Below are 20716 nucleotides of genomic sequence, written 5' to 3'. Positions count from 1 at the left end.
AGGAGCAATTAGCGAGAGAAATGAAAATTTAATATAAAAATTAAATGTACATGAAAATAAGCAAAGGTAAGCCAATCAGTAACTCAAACAGAGAAATGCATTAAATTCATGTGTACAAAGTTTAGAAGCTTTACTTCGAGCCGATTCTACAACGATTCTTATTCAACGGATAATCCATATTACGATTTCACAAAGGTGTCCCGTTTTTTTATTAATGTTGCGTATTTATGAATTTAAAATACGTTATATGAAGTCGTAAATGCACATTTTACAAAATTTTTTGTTATATTAGCTTACATGATATGAAATTCTAAATTATTTTTTTAACATTAGTAATTTAAGAAGTTAACCTAAGGATATTATATATGTGTGAATAGTTTAAACAGACTGGTTGATGTTAAGGACAATGTCATTATTTAATAAACCGAAGAGAAACATCCGCCGTCGACCTTTCAACGACGATGATGAAGATAATGAAAATAGGATGGAAGTGGAGGACACCCAGCCTGTAAAATCGAAAACAAAGAAGAAGGATAAACCAAAGCAGACGCTCCTCAGTTTTGGAGAGGAGCTGGAAGAAGGTAATTTTTTTGAAGATTGTACATGCACGTACATATGCACAAATGCATTTATCATAAAATGAAAATGTGTTTCGGGATCTTATGTTTATAATAATTTCAGCTAAAACAAGTTGCATACGATATTAAAATTACGAATTTCGTTATATTTAATATTGAAATCATAAAAAATTAATGCAATTTTAAAAACATTTCAATTAATCATATTTTATTCAGTAATTATAAAATTCTTTGGAGAGGTTCCAAATATTACATATAATAAAAATCTAATAATCTGTTATCTTACAGCGGATGATGGAGAAGTCTTTAAAGTGAAGAAATCATCTAGGAGCAAAAAATTGATGAAACAACTAGATCACGAAAGGAGAAAAAAGAAAGGTGAAGAGAAAATGCAAATGGACTCTGAGCAACCGCACATGTCCGTTAAAGTGGAAAAAGAATTAGAAATAAAGACAGATGATCTAGTAGTAAGCTATTTCTATGATGTTTATTATTATTAGAATTTCCCAGACGTAAAACATTTTGTTATTCTTAAATCAAAATTTATTTCTTTATAATACTTCATATTTAGTATTCATGAAAGTATAACAAAGATTGTCAATATGTGCAAATATAACTTTGTTAGAATTTACTTTTTGTAAGCTGTGTTATTTTTGAAATGTGAAAATGTTTTAACATATTTTATGTGAAATGTGATTCTATTAACATAATAAATATACATTCATATAATGCAATACAAATAAGTTCTAAATATATTAAGTATGTATGTACATATAATTATTAAGATATAAATGTGTACAATTAGTTAAATCTTTTTATAAGGAAGATATTAATATTACATTTTAACAATGTTTAATAATTTTTTACTTTTCTAAAATACAAAAATACTTTCTAATCTTTCAATATAATATGTTATTAGCTATGTCTGTTCAATAATAACTATTAATCAATTAATTGATTAAATTATTATTTCTTCTATTAAGTTAAAATTTTTTATTACTAGGTAAAAATAAAAAATGCAGGACCTTTAATTCTGAATGGACGAGCTGCATTGGCAGCTGGAAAGGATGATTATACATCTGATGAAGAGGAAGATGAACCACGTAGTCATAAATTTAGAAGAAATACAGATAAAGCTGACACAATGAAAATTCTTCTTGAAAGTATGTAATGTTTTTATTTGTATCTATAATGTTCAAAACTTTCATTATTTTGTATCTTTTATATTTATTTTTTTTAATATTCTAATAACATTGTTTACAAATATTATTTTGTATCTATAAGGTGGTTGCATACCAGATGCTGCAATGATCCATGCAGCTAGGAAATGCAGACAAAAGGCAAGAGAGTTAGGAACTGATTATATTCCTATAGAAGAACAAAGGTAATATGTTTTATAGCATAATTAACATGGTATAGCCCCTATACAATTTGATTAACTGCTATTAAATGTTGAATTTATTTTGCAAAACATTTGATTACTATGTTAATTTTTTCAGCGATGATAAAGGTAAATCAAGACTTATTAGGGAAGAAGATCATGATAGAAGTGATGATGATGATTCACAAGACCGAATTGATATGACTGTTAACACTGAAGCGCGTGATAAAGAGAAAAGGAGAGAAGCCTTCCTTGCTTCACAAGTACCATTAAAACGTTAGGTTTTGGTTATTTATTATTTACGATCTTTTCTTAAATAGATAAGTGAATGCATTGTATGTATTTTTTAGTTTCTGATGATGAAAGTGAACACGAAAACGAAGAAGAAGAGTGGGAAGCTCAACAAATTAGGAAAGGAGTGACTGGTGCACAGGTAACATTTGTATTGAAAAAATTGTGCAGCATGCACTATTACATTTATAATATAAATAAAAATGTTTAGATTGCAGCAGCGCAACAAGATTCCATGATGCAACAACAATATTCAATGGGTATGAACGTCAATTCAATGATGGGAAGTGGAATATCTCTGGAAATGGTAATGATGCCAGCTCCACCACCTCCTCCAGTGATTCAACCCCCAGATCCTACAAAAATAGTACCAATCACTCCTCAAGAGGTTGTGAATAAAATGCGTGCAAGGTAACAATAACTAAATTAAAATTTTGATCTAATACAGTTTTGAAACTTTTAAAATTTATAAAATATGGATATAGTTTTTATTCCTATAAAATCAGAATGAAAAATATAATTCGTAGATTGGACAGTTTAAAAGAAGTGCATCGACGTCATCAATTAGATCAGGATCGTTTAGAGCAAGAGTTAGGACAAACTGTGAAAGAACTGGATGATGCTGAAATTCGTGCACCGCAGCTTGCGCAGCGCTTCAGATATTACCAAGAGTTGCGTGGGTATGTCACTGACTTGGTAGAGTGTCTTGATGAGAAGGTGGGTTTATACGCTGTCACGTTTTTTTATGTGCACTGGGGTTTTCCATGCAATTTTTGGCTGTATAATTACTCAGCCATATTAGAAATATATATACAATGCATTTTTCTTATTAAGTAAATTTCTTGATGAAAAATGTGCAATATAGCTTTCCTTTAGAGTATTAGAATTTTTGTTCTTAAATATTTTATATTGCTAACACTTTTGTTATGTATTCATTGGCTAAAATTATGATAATTGTTGATGAGTATATAATTAATTAAAAAGTACTATATTTAAATACTAAAAGATGTAAAATATTCTTTTAGTTTATATATATATTTAAATAAATCATAAAATATTAAAAATATGTATTACAAAATAAAAGTTAAAGGATATTTTATGTATCTATTAATGAATTAGAATTTCTCTCTCTATTATTACATATTTTTGGTATTATTTTGATATTTAATTATTATTAAATGTATTATTTTGTTTTATTTTGATATTTTTATATATATCATAAGATTCAGAAAAGAAGAAAAATGCATATTAAACTAAAGAATGGAATTTGCAAGAAAAAAGTATAGCATTTATGTAATGTATATTTGCATTGCCGGGGGTCTGTATCTTCTCTGTATAAAGAAATTATTTACTGTGTAGTAAAAATATTTTTAAGTATTTATAAGAATTGAAAAGATATATTAATATGTGTGGTAAGTAAATTGTGATATTAATTTCCAATTTTTTAAGCAAAAGATATCCAATGATTGTGGAATTACAGATTAAGTTCCAGCAAATGTTAAAGACATATATTGTTTCACCTTTTACAAATTATTTAAAATAAATATTAAAACATATTTATTAAAATATTATTACTTTGATATCAATATTTTCTGGAACAAACACAATTCTCAATGTCATTGAGTTAATTTACTGTGTCAATGTTAACATGTAACTTTTTTGTTAGTTGCCGCTGGTCATTGGATTGGAGCAGCGCTGGTTAAACCTTTATAATGAACGTGCAATAGAACTAATGGAAAGAAGACGACAAGATACAAGGGATCAAGCAGAAGAGATTACAACAGCTGCAAGTCAGTTATTTCAGTATTATATATAATTACCTGTGTCTGATAAAAAATATAATGAAAAGTGTATTTTGATCAATATAATTTAGATATGAATTATTTTTTAAATTACAGGAGGACAACCTATACGAAGAGGGCCAGAAGTTGAAGCTCGTATCCGTCGAGCTACAGAGAGAGAAGGAAGAAGAGCTCGTCGAAGAAGAGCTAGAGAATTAGCTCCTACATTACCAAAACATATTGATGGAATGTCTAGCGATGACGAAGTTACTGAGCAGCAAAATCTCGCGTTTAAACAAACAAAAGGTTGTACTTTAACAAGTTTAATTAAATTCAGTTTACGAAGAAGTAGAATTTATAATGTTTACTATTGTCTATGAAGTATGGATTAACACTATATATTAATTCTTATCTTTTATAAAATGTCTTCTTTCTATATTTATTTTCAGATGAAATTGATAATGACAGTAAAGAAATATTTTCTGACGTCATGGACGAATATTGCACAATAAGAGGAATACTTTCAAAATTGGAGTCTTGGAGAGAAACTGATAGAGATGCTTATATGGAAGCTTATGTATCTTTATGTATACCTAAAATTATTTCTCCGATTATTAGATTACTATTATTGACATGGAATCCTATTATGGTACGTGCATTATATCAAACTTTCATATATTTTAGTTACAAATGTAATAATAACGGAATAAAATACTAACTCTAAATCAAAATTTTTCTTTTTTTAGGAAAGTGCAGATATAGAGAGAACAAAATGGTATAACACTTTACTTTTATATGCATTAAATAATAAAGAAACAGAAGAGTCACTTAAAAGAGATCCAGATGTCAGATTAGTACCATTTACAATAGAAAAAATTGTTATACCTAAGTTGACATGTAAGATTATTTTATTTAGTATAATTAAAATGCCAGTTAAGAAGTTTGCAATAATTTACAAAAACTTTTTATTTATAGCTATAGTTGAAAGAATATGGGATCCAATGTCTACATCACAAACATTACGACTTGTAGGCACAGTAAATCGTCTTATTAGGGAATATCCAAATTTAAATGATACAAGCAAGCCATTAGAAACATTATTTAATGCCATATTGGAGAAAATTAAATCAGCAGTTGAAAATGATGTTTTTATACCAATTTTTCCAAAACAGTTAGTATATAATATTCATTTTTATTTAAAGCTATTAATAATATTTTTGTAATAATGCTGATAATTTTTAATTTTATATTTTAGAGTCTTAGATACTAAACATCAATTTTTTCAAAGGCAGTTTGCAATGGCTGTGAAACTTTTAAGAAATTTATTGAGCTGGCAAGGTCTTCTTGGAGACACACAATTAAAAAATTTAGCTCTTGGTTCATTATTAAATAGATATCTTTTAGCGGGTTTAAGAGTATCTGTTCCAACTGATGCATTATTTAAAGCAAATATGGTATGTTCATACTGCTCATTTCAACATATTTCATATAACTCTTTAAACTTTTAAGTAAACGTTACTCAGAAAATATCTTTTTATAATACTATGTTTTTATATAATAGGTAATGAGTACACTTCCTCGTGCGTGGTTGCAGGGTGAAACGATAGAGCATCTCAAAATGTTTGCTACACTTATCCAGCAACTCAGTGAACAATTAGATCAAGCAAATCCAGCGCATAAGTAAGTATAAATTTTATAAGCTTTTTTATGTTGGAGTCGTAATAGTTTATTTTTTATAATATATAATTGCTATAAATGATTAAATAAATAATCATAGATACTATATCTGATATTTTAGATTTTGTATATTGAGAATAGATTATTTTTATATATAGAATATATCAATTTTATCAGCAAACTACAAACTTAAATTTTCGCGTATTTTAAATTAATTATTCATTTTTACAGCGAAGCCTGGGAATATTCGAAGTCCATCTTAAAAATAATTAAACCTTTGTAATGTATTAATTATATATGCATTTCTTAATTATATTTTATGGTATTTTTATTTTATGATATTCATTAATAATGCCTATCTATAATTTTATACTTGTATTGAAAAGGTCTTGTATATGAAAAATTGCAGTACAATTAGATGTATAATATATAAAAGTGTAATTTTTTGTATAGAAATAAATTAAATAAGATTCTGATTATATAATATACTTTCCAATAGTAATTTGTAAATAATGAAAATAGAAATATATCAAAATAAATATGTAAATATTAGATTGTGCCTATTATAGTTTTCCTATTATAACTAAAGAAAATATTCTTATAAATTTCTCATTTTATTTATTGTACTGTATAGTACATAAGCTAATATATATTTTTGTATAATAGTGACAGTCCATAGTTATCTAAATATTTTTGTTTTCAACAAAGTTTCTAATGTATAATCCTTTTAACATAACTTATTTTGTAGAAAAAATAAATTTTGATTCTTTTATTATATAAAAACAAATCATTTATTATATAAAACTGGTGTACCCGTTCATATAAGTAATGTATGGTATATCGTGCTTTTGTAACATTTGTTATTATGAGTAAGATTATACTATAATTAAAATCTATTGAGGAAATGTGAAAGTTAAACATTATTTTGTTTTAAGTTATTGTTTGAAGTGATTATTTATATGATTAAGAAAAATTATGATGTATGATTTGCACATCGCATAAAAGTATACAGAGAAAATGTAGTAGGTTGATTTATACGATTGAAGATAATTTAGACAGGAGATAAGTTTTATTCACATAGATAGTGAAGAAGTGTTCATGGGTCACAGAGATAGGGACAACAAGGGTCATCTCTTGACTTCTATGAACTCAGTTCATTTTTGTTAAGCTACTGTTGCACACCATGAGATTCACAGGTACAGAATAAACATTTTTAGTTATATATAACTCAAATTAAATAGTGCATAAGCCATATTACAAAATATTCATTGTTGTCATTTTATAAATAAGTACCTTTTACTTAAGTACACATATAATCAAATTTATATAATCTTCATAATTATAACGTATTATAAATAATGTAATTCGTTGAATTTATTTAAACATTGAAAATAATTTAATATAGTTGAATATAAAATAATGAAATTAAATTACGTGGAGCAAAGATGTTTCAGCCATTATTAATCTAAAATATTTACTTACAGATATTAATTATGTGTTACAAATACTAATGCACAAATTAAAGAATATTATATTTTTATTTTTTCTTTTCTGTAACAATCATGTTACAAATGGTATATTTCAACCAGGAAAAGAGTATATATATTCGTACAATGCACTTTCAAGTTCTGGTGTTTTGTTACCATCTGGCGCATCATCTTCATGGGGTTTTAATGGAAAACTTAAAATTCAAGCAGAACAAAATGTTGCTACAATGCAGGTAAATTTTATAACTGATAAATAGCAAAATTTAAAAAATTGATTTCATATTTCTCTTTGCTTTTATAATATTATCTGCAACAATATAACAGTAAAATTAATAATTAATTTTATTAAAATCTTTTATATGTGATATTTATATACAGTTGGAATCATTGAAGATGACTATTTGGAATGGTAAAATTCAAGAGCAACGAGAAGATCAAGCTGTTTCAGAAGATGTGACTGATCTTCTAAAACCATTTCAAATTATATACAGAAATGGTCTTATTGAAAATTTTAGTACAGAAGCAATATCACCATGGTCTGTAAATATAAAAAGGAGTATAGCAGGAATTTTACAATTAGATCTGTCTAACTTAGAGAAGGAAACAGCATTTCATTCAACTGAAGTAAGTCATTACATTTAATAAGGATTTTTACAGTAATATAGTATACTAATATATTATATTATAGAAAAATCATTATGGTCAGTGCAATATTGAATATGTTGTCAATCCTGAAGAAGAAAATGAATGGATAATAAGAAAATTTTTTGATCCACGAGCTTGTATTGGACATCCTCATTATACGTGGTCAAATGTTCCTAACATGTTGTGTCCCAATGGAGATCAAGTATGTTATATGTACCTTTATTTATTTTACCAAATATTTTATTATTTTCTACTATAACACAATAAATTTCATATATGTGTAGAATCCAATATTGAAGTCCAGTGAGAGATTATATAAAATTAAGATGAATGGATCTTTAAATGAGATTTTGTTTGTTAATGCTTCTGGAGGTATATATGTTCAATCTTTTCAAAGTTTTGGAGAAGCACATTTTCATTTTACAAGGTATGTTTAAGAAATGAAAATTATTTTATTCTAAGAAACTTGTTATGATAAACAAAACTTTCATATTAATTTCTTGATATACACAGACAGATCTTTAAATTAATTTCGGTGAAAGATACAGTAGATAAGATACCCATTAAAGACTTATATTTTAAAGTTCTACAACATGAACTTCCAGAAGTTGATCTCACTCAAAGTAGAGGTACTCTTGACAAGAATACTGTTTTTAAATCTGTAAGTTATTGATTAAAAAAAATTCTTCGTTTATAACTGATATCTAATAATGCTATTACATATTTTATAGATAGGGACTTTATTAGATCGATTAAGTCTGAGACTTGAAAATCCTGGTTTAGATACAGAGGCTGATAATTTGCATAATACAACGATAACTGTATTGCTTTATTATCTTCAAATGCTGGATGTTGCTGATTTACGTAATGCATACACAAAAATCTCAGGAACAAGTTATAAAGAAGAAACAATACGGTGTTCAAAATTTTTAATAATTCTTTAAAGTTTTAGTAATTTATATAACATATAAAATATATTGTCATTTTTTTCATGTTATTATAGAAATATGTTCCTTGAAGCACTTCCACAAGTTGGCACTAAAGAAGCTGCATTGTTTATATTAGAATTAATCCAAGATAGAAAAGTTTCGGATATGTCTGCAATTCAACTTCTCACTCAGTTACCATTTCATATACGAAAACCTGACGTTCAATTATTAGTAAATTTACAAACGTTTCTAAATTTGCCAGAAAAAATTTCTGTTGAAGTCCAAAATACTGCTATTCTTACATATGGCACATTGATTTACAAGACCTGTTTATTGTACTGCCCATATGAGATGTTAGATGATTACGTACGTTTATATCTTGATAAATTTACAGGTACGTGATAAATATATATTAAATAAATTTCGCATATCTGTTTTAATTATTATTCTAGTATTATAATAAAACAATAATTCATAGAGACAAAGGAATACGAAAAAAAAATGATTTGGCTAGAAGGATTAGCAAATATACAGTTAGGAAGAGTAGTTGAATTCTTAGAACCTATTGCAAGTGGTAGCAATGCAGAATCACGTCATTTTCGTGTTCTTGCTGCATGGGCATCACTTTCAACTGCTCCTTTAAGACCCGATGTTGTAAGTAATTTCTGATAATAATGTAAAAAGCTATTAAATATTACTTTTCTATTTTATTTTATATCACAGATATACCCTGTCTATTGGCCAATTTTAATAAATAGAACTGAGCATTTAGAAATGAGGGTAGCGGCATTGACACTACTTGTTGTTTCTAGTCCTACACCAAGTAGATTAATATCATTATATTGGTATATGCAAAGTGAACCCAATCAACATTTATATAATTATTTTTATACTATTTTGAAATCTATGGAACGTACCACCCATCCTTGTTATATTCATATGTATGTAAGACCATAATTCATACAATTCCTTTTTGGAATAATAAAATTCTGAAATACCTTTTTCATATATGATTCTAATGTGTAGAGGTGTGATCGCTGCACAATTTACACGAGTACTTCGTCCAACTACAAATTCATATTTAATTACTGGTAACTATTTATTTGACTATCAAGATACATATAGAAAATTTGGTGCTATGATACATGGTATTGTTATTGCTAATCCTTTAACAAACATACCTGAGGTTTTATATGTAACTGTAAATACTTATGGTAGTGGAGTTAGTATCAATCATGTATCTGTAAGTATTTGATTTAAAATTATTTAATTAATTACTGTAAGGTGACATGTTTTAATATTTTAAACATTATGTATATATAGTTATATATTAAAGCTGAAGGTCTTCTACATTCATTATCAGCACATCTAGATGGTCCAACACAAGTGAAGGATATATTAAAACAATTTAAGTTAGATGAAAAGCAAAATGGACCTGTACATTTAGAAGTAATTGCACGTATTCAGGAAAAAACAGTTTTATGCCTTCATCTCAATGAAACAAATATTATTAAAGGATTTAAATGTAAGTTTATAAATTATCTGTCCCGAAAATTTCGAACATAATTAAATATTTATTGCTTTTTATATTTATATTTTTATGTATTTTTTTAGATTTGTCTTCTTTACCTGATAATATATATCATATATATCAAAACATGGAGTTTCATGTTAATCAACAACGTATTAATATCCCATTAACAATGGAATCAGTGCAAGTTACAGATCTGGGAGCAAATGCTAGACTTGCAGTTATTGCAACATCGTTATTCTCTATGAGAGGGAATTTTACACATGTTTCAGTTGGTCGTAATAATCATGTTATACTACGGTATAATAGAATAATTTATAATTTCACTTGTTTGTTGCAATGTTTTACATTATGCAATTGATATTTTCAGAACATCTATTCATAAATCAGAAATAATAGAAAATTATAATCCTTTAATTGATACATGGCATAGTGCAGAAAGGGCACATTCTATTCATGGATATCTTCCAATCAATATTACACTTGGATTTAAAGATCGTCCATTCATTTCATATAATACTCCTGGAGGTATGATATTAATAATATTCAGATATAGAATTTATTAAGAATTTTATTATTTATATTATACCTTTTTAGAACATCTTAAAATGGGAATTACAGCTCATGTTAGAACATCCACTAATATAAAAGGATTAAATATTAAATCAAAATTACGTCAAATTTGTCCTACTTGTCCTCAATTATATATAATTACAAAATCACCAACATATAAACCAAAGGTAGATACTAATTAAAAGTTTTATTTTCTATAAAAATATTATTCATTCAAATATTAATTAATCCTCTCTTACAGACAATAGATCTATTTCAATTTGAATTATCAGAGTTAGGAGGTCAAGTATATGTAAAACTTTTTGACTGTGAAAATGTAATATCACGAGAGAAACTAATTCAGGATGTGTTTTCTTCACATCGCGCTAATTATCCGTGAGTTAAATATTAATGTATCTGTATATTCTTTGTTATAAACATTATTAGGCAATGAATATCATTTATTGTATGTTTATTCTGGATTGTTCTAGTATATGGCCATTTTTGGAGTTTGCTTTAACAGCCCTTCATTTCTTAGATTATTACACATATGTACCACCAAAAGGTAGCTGTGGTTTAGCTGCATATATTAGTACAATTGATGCGCAGCGTACTCAAGTTAGTATATTAAAATTTTTTATATTTTAATTGTGAACAAAATAATAAATTTTACATTGAACATGTTTTATTAGGTAAAATTTGAATATATTAAAGGTTCAAATCATCATATGTTGTCTTTAACACATCATAATATAGAATCATCACAAATTCTTCAACAGTGGAATGTAGCCGCACTTTACGAGATTACCAGCTGGATATCCGATACGATTAAAATTAAAGCGACTAAAGTTATACCAGGTCAAAAGATTTTGAAGGTAATTTATATGCAACATTATAATTTAAGGGAAATATAAAACAAGATAACAACATTTTTTACTATTTAGTTTTGTTTAGAAGCAGAAAAAGCAATACCTTGGGAATGGGATTTCCTAAGCACTAAGCCAAGTGATCCTGCTAGAATTACATTAAATGCTGTTTGGGGATATTCTGATGCAGCAAAAGGCAAATGTGATGGATCTTCAATTACATTAGATCTACTTGGCGAAATTAGTGAAAAGCAGCTACAAATTGCTAAAGAATCACAATGGCCTTATGAAGAATGTCGAGAACAATCTAAAAGGAAACGTTTTACTCCATTTTCTGATGCTTGCTATGAAGTTTCAAGAGAATTATCAACCTTGAGAAAATATCAAGTTGTTGCACAACATGAAAATGTAATTTTAATAATTTAAATGCAATTTTAATAATCTATAATTCAAAATATTGCTTTAAATTAATCTTAATTATGTAATTATAATCAGATACCACAAAATTTAATGAGATTAGCTTGGAAATTTCGAGCTTTTTATGACCTAATTGGTGGGAACAGTAGTTCAGATCCTAATTCCAAAAAATTTATTGTGACAGCAACATTTCCGAAAGGATCAGATATTGGTGAATTATCGCTTAATAATGACAAAGTAGCAATTGAATATAATTATAATCTTATAGATTATTTTTTAACTCGAACTAGAATTCATAAATACATGGATCTGTCAATATTGAAGACTTTTTTTGGTAAGCTATTCTTCTTCTTTCATGATTCACAATTGTTTAGAGAGATAGTTCATTGCAGAATTCATTCTATTTGATTACAGTACCTTACCTGTCTTAATCACTTCCAAATTTAGGCACGTGTGTCGTGACACCAGACTATATAAAATCAATTCACAACATCACTTATCCTTTTCACAATAAAGGTGAAGTTTTGTTGCTTGGCCAGTGTTATAGTGAAAATCCAAAATATGCATTGACGGCACGAAATGATTTATATGGTATTAATATCAATATATATGACGAAATAGATACAGTACGAATTATACCTAATCAAACTGGAGGAACATTATACAATAATACAATATATATTCCATTGCCACAAAGCTTCATGTTTCATTCACTAGGTTCAAAAAGGTAATTAAAAGAACTATACTAAAAAATAGTTATAACATTTTATACTATATTAAATACTACAATAAACACACATTTATATTATATTTAATAAGTTTTTATTATATTTCAGAGTAAGATTGGACAGCAATACTATTGATATTATAATTCCTAATCTCTATTTATATATGCATTGGACACAAGAACAAATTCTTCTGTTCTTTCCAACATATCTGTTAGAATTCACCTGTGGTATATGTGCATTAGGCACTCTTGACAGTAATAATTTATATGAGAAACTATAATTTTTATGAAAAATTAATATCTTATTTATAAAAAATTGATTTAATATAAAAAACTATTCAACGTGATTTAATATTTACTTTGTAATTTATGTTCGTACATCAACATACAAGACATTTTAAACATGATTAGAAATTGTTGTTTCTAATGAATATATGATCATAAAATAAGAAAATGTATTGTAAAAATTGTACAAAAGTTTAATATTGTTATTTACAAATATACTTCCTTTATATATTAATCTATAATTACTTTCATTGTAATTTATTTTTCTAATATATAAGAAAATTTAACATCAAAACGTAATCTATCAACTTATTAATTATTACGTCCTATTTACTGTAATGTACTTAAATTAAAAGGAATATATTTTTCGGCTTTTATTGTATATTTATCAAATAACATAATTTAATTACTATTTTTAAATATGAAACAGTAAGATTTATAGAAAAAATGTTTATTAAATAATACAAAACGATAGAGTATACAAAATTTTAGGATTTAGATACATATTATAAAATAACACTCATATCATTCTACTTCCATACACTTATTAGTTAATGCAAATCATACTGAAATGTTATAGATTTATTGTATTCACGTATTTGTGAGACATACATCTAAATGCTGATTCATTTGAGATTCTATTATTAATTTCATACAAACAGGACAAGGATATTTATTCTGTTCAATTGATACTTCAGGAACTGCATTCAACATTTCGCTGTTATTACAATGAATTGATGAAGATATGTCGTCGTTAAAAACATTCCCAATACAATCTTCTAAATGATCATTTAATGAGACTCCAAAAGGAATGAATTCATTACATACTAAACAATTATGTGAAACAGTATTCATTACATTATTTTTTTTATCTTTTGTATTTTGACTAGCGTTTTTCGAATTTTCGGTAACTGAGAAACTGAATGAATCGTCACTAGACGCACTACTAATAGAAATTATACTTTCGTTTATGCTTGTATTATTATCATCTGTATCATCTAATTTAATAACTAAGTTATCATCTGTTTCTAGAAGACACTTATCAATATGCTCATTTATATCTATAAGATTAAAACTATTACTACAAATAGGACAATTTACTTTCCTAGAATTTTGTAACTGATCTAATTTTAGCTGTTTGCTTGAAAAAGTACTTGATTCATTTTTTCTTTTTTTAGCAGATGGCGAATTATTTGCTTTTATTTCTAAATTTGCAAAATTACCATTATTAGAATTTTTTATTGTAATTTGTTCTTTACTTTTATCTACTTTTTCATTTCTTGAACTTAAACAAAAATCTATGTGTTTATTCATCTCATTATTTGGCACAAAATTATCGCATATTGGACATTTCACAAGTTTTGTTTGTACTTCATTTAATAATTTACTATTTTTAGCAATTGGTTTCTCCATTTCTACAGCATTAATTAATGAATTTATTGTTTTCCTTGGTGTAGTATTTTTATTTAAAGTCTGATTATAATTAACATTATATAATTTGTTCAATAAATTACTTTGGCCTATATTAGAGCCACCAACAACTCCAGAAGATGAAAATTTAGATGTACTAGAAATTTTAGTAATACTACTAGGACTACCATATTTTTGTGAATTACTTGAACAGTTTGGACCTCCTGTACCCCAACCATGAACATTGTTTGTACCAGTTCCAAGTCTTTTAAATCCATTTAAAGAATTTTGATTATTTACAACTGATTTGATACTTTTTGGAATGGATACAATTTTTGATTCTGTGATAGGTGAAGTAGTTTTCATAAGCCAATTGAACATAGTACTTGGTTGATTATAATTTTTAGGAGAAGACTTTGTTTTCTCTTTACTCTTTGAAGATTTTGTTTTAAAATTCTCTGGTTCTTTAATTTTAATGAATTGGCCACCGCAAGTTTGTTGATGTTCTTTCCACCAAAAATCACTTGGACCTGGAGCACGATTCATAGCTCTGCGTACTGTTCCAAAGTATGGAGCTTTCTTTTGACAAGGACCATTACATCTCCACCAATGTTGTTGATATAATCTAACTTCATCATGAAAATTGTGATATATCTACATAAACAAATATTTTAAAAAATGAAAAAATTGCTAAAATTATATAATAAATTATTATATTTATTTTATTACAGATACATACAGTTATTTTTGTACCAGCTGCTTTATTTATTCTGTCCATATGTTTACAAAACTCTGGACCATGTCCATCCCTGTCACGATTATTGTTTGTGAGGAACAAGTACCCATGAATCATTTCATGCTGTAATATATATTCAAGGAAAGCTAATAAGTTTGGTTAGATTCTTTAATAATTAATCAAAGATAATTATATTACAAAAATCTTACTAGTAAGGTCTCAACTAGATCTTTCCTTGGTCTAAGCTTTAATAATGGTGCACTAAGTGAAATTATACATTGTCGATTTCGAGGATGAAAAGTACATATACCAGCACAACTGTAATGTGTAAGAATAAATATAATATATGGTATAATAAACACTTTATCTTATTTAGTATTCCTTGAATGAAATAAATTACCTTGTCATTTTAGGACTCCATTTAACTTCCACAGGAAGCAAAACATTCCAGAAAAAATGCTCATTAAATTGTACAAACAATGTATGAATATTGGGCGTTGGATCAATTAATTCCAAGGTTTGATCAATTAATGTTCTTGGTTTATAATCTTCCTTATCTTTCTAAATTTTACAAAATCATTATAATATAAAGTGTTATGTACAAAGTATATATCAATTATTAACGTTAAATGATAATATAATAGTAAAATACACTTACATTTTTTGGTAAGATTGCATTTTCTGTTAATCCAAAACAATTATCTTGTTGATGTAGTTTATATGCTAATTTAAGGTCGCGAGATTTTTGTGATTGTATCATAATTTACAGATGTTAATAAAGATAATACAGTATTAACTTAAAATATTTGGCTACATATACCCAAGCTGGAAAATTTCATTTATTAATCTTAATTCATATCAACAGTATCCTTCGTTAGTTACGTATACGTGCAGTATTAAGTAGTTTCTCATTTTACTTTATTAATATAATAAACAATGTCATTGCAGCGTTCTATATTAACACAAGAGATAAGCGAATAATTCTGGTTCTCTCTGAATACTTATTTACAAAACGGTTGCCGATTACGATGACATTGATACATGTCAAAATCAACGTTCTGTGCACATTTCATATATGCATATATACCGTATTTTTAATACCATATATCGTATTTCTATTGTTTGGAATAGGTTTGGGATAATACAAGCTTAAATTTTAGCTCAATATTACGATATGATAAATTATTGGCGCAAAAAATGTAATCAACATCTATATAACTTATTTGTGATTTAAAAGACAGCATATAATGTAACTGAAGTATTTAAATTTTATATATATATATTGATATAAGTAAATACATAACATGATGTATATATTGATATTTAAATTTGATATATACAGGGTGGTTGGTAACTGGAGGTACAAGCGGAAAGGGGGTGATTCTACGCGAAAAAAGAAGTCGAAAATATAGAATAAAAATTAAGAAAAAAATTTTTTTTTTTAATTTTTTCATTAAGACAACAATCTACAGTGAGATCCGTTATAACGTACCGCACGTGTACCGAGCGAAAATTCAAAGTCGATTTTCTCGAAAACAAAACCTCAAATGAAAAATTTTTATTCTATATTTTCGACTTCTGTTTTCGCGTAGAATCACCCCCTTTCCGCTTGTACCTCCAGTTACCAACCACCCTGTATATATCAAATTTAAATATCAATATATACATCATGTTATGTATTTACTTATATCATAAACATACTGTGACATACCAGAAAATTTCAAAACGATACCAATTCTATAATATCGCCTAATTCATGGTACATTCATTTCATATCTTTCGTCATGCCACGCGTCAGAATACTGCGCCCTCTGTTTGTAATCTCATATTTATTGTATATGGAAGATTGGCCTATGTAAAAATTGTAGTGGGTTAATCGTACAGCATATAACTAAATAATTCAGCAAAATGGTAAGCATTCGTCTATCATTAATTTGGAATCATTAACAATGTACGTAAATTGTAAAAAATATTTATGACAAGGCCGTTCGGTACAAGTTGCCACAGATGTCAATCACTGCTCGTGGTTCTAAACTAAACACATATAAAATTAAAATGTATTTCAACATTACATTATTTTGTATTATTTTAGGTACTTATTGCTGCAGCAGTCTGCACAAAAGCAGGCAAAAGTAAGTAATACTTATTTCCTCTGACCACACCTGTTTATGCATATATGTGTGTTCTGTAAATGTGTTGATATCAAACATTATTACCGTCTTAATTGTCGGGCAATCTTGATCTTATTTGTTTAATACATTCAGCTGTTTATTTTGTTTTATATATACTGTTACTTTTCTAATTTTTTAATTGTAACATTTATAAATTTAGTATTGAATTAGTTATTTAATATTATTGTTATATATTATATAAATGAATAAACAGATATTTTTAAATAATGTAAATTTAATAATTTATGTTTAATTATTTTATATAAATTTTTAAATACTTATTAAATAACAATTTATAGTAAGTATGCTTAAAATATTGATATCTTATGATCTCAGGATAAAGAATGTGATATACGATATGCTTCTTCTATACAAATGCATTTTTAAATATTATTTGTAATTAATGAACAAACTAATAATCTTTATGAATTTTAGCTATTATCTCTCGCCAATTTGTTGAAATGACAAAGGCCAGAATAGAAGGTTTGCTTGCTGCATTTCCAAAGTTAATGAGTTCTGGTAAACAACATACATTTGTAGAAACAGAATCTGTGAGATATGTTTATCAACCTTTGGAAAAAGTATATATGCTATTAATTACAACAAAAGCTAGTAATATATTAGAAGATTTAGAAACATTGAGGCTTTTTGCAAGAGTTGTAAGTATATTTTAAATTTAAAATTAATACAAGTATCTATTACTTCAATTTTGTATATTTAATTGATTCCTAATTAATGTTTAATAATTTGGTTAATAAGTCTACATAATAAATTTACAGATTCCTGAGTATTGCAATTCAATGGATGAGCTTGAAATAGCTGAAAATGCATTCAATTTGATATTTGCATTTGATGAAATAGTTGCATTAGGATATAGAGAAAGTGTTAATTTAGCACAGATTAGAACATTTGTAGAAATGGATTCACACGAAGAAAAAGTTTATCAAGCTGTAAGAATGACTCAGGAAAGAGAGGCTAGAAATAAAATGCGTGAAAAAGCAAAGGAATTGCAAAGACAAAGAATGGAAGCAGTTAAAAAAAGTGGTCTTAAAAATCCTGGATTTGGTAATTCTTATGGAAGCAGCGGTAACTTTACATCATCACTTAGTGTGAGAGATACTACCAATTTTGTACCAGAACCAGTTAGACCTTCATATACACCAACACAGTAAGAAATAATGTAATGTAAATGTAATTTTATTAAAAACTATATTCTACAACATATCTTTATTTTATGTATATACAGAAAGCCTGTTAATACTGGACCAGGAGCAATGAAATTAGGAGGGAGATCTCGTGATGTTGATTCTTTTGTAGATCAGTTAAAAGAAGAAGGAGAAAATGTTGTAACAACACCTTTACCTACAACAGGAGCAAAATCAACATCACTTACACCACAGATAATAAATACTGAACCGTAAGATATTAATTAGTTTAATTTATATACGTATATGTACTATCAATAAATTTTAAACAATTGCTTTTTTATGTTAAGAGTCCACCTGCGGCAAGAAGAACGTCTTAATGTAAGAATTGGTCGAGACGGTGGCTTACAACACTTTGAATTGCATGGTTTAGTAACATTACATATTTCGGATGAAAAATGGGGTCGAATTCGCGTACAATTAGAAAACAGAGATTCAAGAGGAATTCAATTACAAACACATCCAAATGTAGATAAAGAATTATTCAGGACACGTGGTCAAATAGGTTTAAAAATTCCTACAAAACCGTTTCCATTGAATACTGATGTTGGAGTATTAAAATGGCGATTGCAAGCTCAAGATGAAACAGCACTACCTATTTCAAGTAGGAATAATTTGCTAAATACAAATTATATATAGCTTTGGATATATTCTTTATTCATTATTGTGTAATAAAGAAATAATCTTCTTTGTTACTTAAAACAGTTAATTGTTGGCCATCTGAGAACGGAGAAGGTGGATGTGACGTGAACATAGAATATGAATTAGAACAAGTTAACCTCGAATTAAATGATGTTCAGATAAACATTCCATTACCTATGGGATGCAATCCCATAGTACACGAATGTGATGGTCAATATACATACGAAGCACGAAGAAATATGCTTGCATGGTCTTTACCAGTGGTTGATGCAACGTCAAAATCAGGTTCAATGGAATTCTCAGCACCGTCGTCTACTCCTGCAGATTTCTTCCCCCTTCTTGTTTCATTCTCATCAAAGACATCATATGTCAATATAAAAGTATGCAACTCTCTTGTGTTCATATTACGTATATACAACAAGGAATAAAATTTCAACATTCATATGTTCATAAAAAATTAAATAATTTTATATTTTTCGTAGGTAACCGAAGTTTTACTTGTAGAAGATGAAAGTCCGGTTAAATATTCGGTGGAAACAGTTTTCTTTACTGATAACTACGAAGTGGTATAAAAGTATCTATTAAAGAGTAAGATAATTGCTTGTGCTATGTACAAAAATACAGGACACTATCCATTGGAATTTTGAAGATAAAGATTTTCAGCTTATTTATATTCAGGTTACAATTTTATTGTCACATAAACTTTATTTTTATCAATGGATGCTTGAATGTATTTCCAGCAATTTACACATACTTCTGAAACGATTTGTTTAATTTAGTACATGTCTAACGTTGAACTATTGCAGAAAAGTGTATACAGATGTTTTGTAATTGGTAAATACAGAATACGAGAAGTTTTATGAATTACACTTATATCAATGTACAAGAATTATGTTATATTAAATAATTTTATTTAATTTTCGTATACATATATACACATACATGCACAGATACATGAACATTATAATTAACTACAAAGAAATAATACGAACATAATTGGTAGGTTTTTAACATTAATTTACTCTCATATTTACATTCACTTATTCTTGTTATTTTCTTTTAATATTATTATTAAGAGCATTTAATATTTTGATATCTTTCATTCTTGAAAATGCAAAAATATTTTTTTATTTTCAGGTCTAGTACTTTTATATACTTTCTTGCTAACTTTTTTTTTAAAAAATGACAGATTTTTGTAGATAAAAAAAAGAAGGGAATTAATGTAGTCAATAACTGCATGTAAATAGTTTTCAAAGAATTTTATTTAAATTAGACTTTTATAAATAAGAAAAAACTTATTTACCATTTAATTTACTTATTAAATATGTATAAATAATCAACAAATTGTCCGTAAAAGAATATTTGTTTGTAGGAGAATATAAATTTCATTCATATGCTTTTTTTC

The 20716-nt window shown here is 27.0% G+C and overlaps 4 protein-coding genes across 7 annotated transcripts; 3 read left to right on the top strand and 1 right to left on the bottom strand.

The window, feature by feature from the left end:
- Positions 1 to 116: 116 nt before the first annotated feature.
- Positions 117 to 6039, top strand: LOC100745357 (PAX3- and PAX7-binding protein 1). Of its 2 annotated transcripts, XM_033323310.1 has the most exons (17): positions 117 to 195; positions 378 to 581; positions 867 to 1045; positions 1582 to 1741; positions 1863 to 1962; positions 2078 to 2235; positions 2310 to 2392; positions 2462 to 2661; positions 2778 to 2967; positions 3917 to 4040; positions 4149 to 4337; positions 4481 to 4680; positions 4778 to 4928; positions 5007 to 5202; positions 5287 to 5485; positions 5593 to 5711; positions 5940 to 5991. In XM_033323310.1, exons 2-17 carry the CDS (start codon positions 395 to 397, stop codon positions 5989 to 5991), a joined length of 2487 nt encoding a protein of 828 aa, XP_033179201.1. In that variant the 5' UTR covers positions 117 to 195; positions 378 to 394. The 2 variants fall into 2 exon arrangements, with proteins under 2 accessions (XP_033179201.1, XP_003485264.1); XM_003485216.4 differs by lacking the exon at positions 117 to 195 and having other exon boundaries at positions 395 to 581; positions 5940 to 6039.
- Positions 6040 to 6653: 614 nt separating this feature from the next.
- LOC100745237 (vitellogenin-4) lies at positions 6654 to 13163 on the top strand. 2 transcript variants are annotated; one of them, XM_012390406.3, is made up of 22 exons: positions 6660 to 6904; positions 7193 to 7428; positions 7574 to 7819; positions 7884 to 8042; positions 8125 to 8267; positions 8354 to 8501; positions 8572 to 8756; positions 8844 to 9163; positions 9248 to 9423; positions 9493 to 9710; positions 9796 to 10012; positions 10093 to 10294; positions 10384 to 10600; positions 10671 to 10828; positions 10898 to 11040; positions 11115 to 11248; positions 11344 to 11470; positions 11545 to 11727; positions 11797 to 12126; positions 12214 to 12469; positions 12583 to 12862; positions 12972 to 13163. In XM_012390406.3, exons 1-22 carry the CDS (start codon positions 6892 to 6894, stop codon positions 13141 to 13143), a joined length of 4263 nt encoding a protein of 1420 aa, XP_012245829.1. In that variant the 5' UTR covers positions 6660 to 6891; the 3' UTR covers positions 13144 to 13163. The 2 variants fall into 2 exon arrangements, with proteins under 2 accessions (XP_024226367.1, XP_012245829.1); XM_024370599.2 differs by lacking the exon at positions 12972 to 13163 and having other exon boundaries at positions 6654 to 6904; positions 12550 to 12862.
- Positions 13164 to 13708: 545 nt separating this feature from the next.
- Positions 13709 to 17070, bottom strand: LOC100742244 (sprT-like domain-containing protein Spartan). Of its 2 annotated transcripts, XM_033323314.1 has the most exons (6): positions 17005 to 17070; positions 15952 to 16118; positions 15694 to 15854; positions 15503 to 15611; positions 15297 to 15416; positions 13709 to 15211 (listed from the first exon to the last, which is right to left on the bottom strand). In XM_033323314.1, the coding sequence occupies exons 2-6, from the start codon at positions 16051 to 16053 to the stop codon at positions 13739 to 13741; spliced, it is 1965 nt and encodes a 654-aa protein (XP_033179205.1). In that variant the 5' UTR covers positions 16054 to 16118; positions 17005 to 17070; the 3' UTR covers positions 13709 to 13738. The 2 variants fall into 2 exon arrangements, with proteins under 2 accessions (XP_033179205.1, XP_012245906.1); XM_012390483.3 differs by lacking the exon at positions 17005 to 17070 and having other exon boundaries at positions 15952 to 16553.
- Positions 17066 to 20184, top strand: LOC100744956 (coatomer subunit delta). Its single transcript, XM_003485214.4, has 8 exons — positions 17066 to 17204; positions 17386 to 17425; positions 17900 to 18123; positions 18244 to 18632; positions 18711 to 18881; positions 18960 to 19273; positions 19375 to 19691; positions 19794 to 20184. The coding sequence occupies exons 1-8, from the start codon at positions 17202 to 17204 to the stop codon at positions 19881 to 19883; spliced, it is 1548 nt and encodes a 515-aa protein (XP_003485262.1). The 5' UTR covers positions 17066 to 17201; the 3' UTR covers positions 19884 to 20184.
- The last annotated feature ends 532 nt before the right edge of the window (positions 20185 to 20716 follow it).

The sequence above is a fragment of the Bombus impatiens genome, unplaced genomic scaffold (genome assembly GCF_000188095.3).
Source record: "Bombus impatiens unplaced genomic scaffold, BIMP_2.2 scf_0044, whole genome shotgun sequence".
NCBI classification, from domain to species: Eukaryota; Metazoa; Arthropoda; class Insecta; order Hymenoptera; family Apidae; genus Bombus; species Bombus impatiens.
Note: the sequence above shows the minus strand (reverse complement) of the source record. Positions and strands in the feature narration are given on the sequence as shown.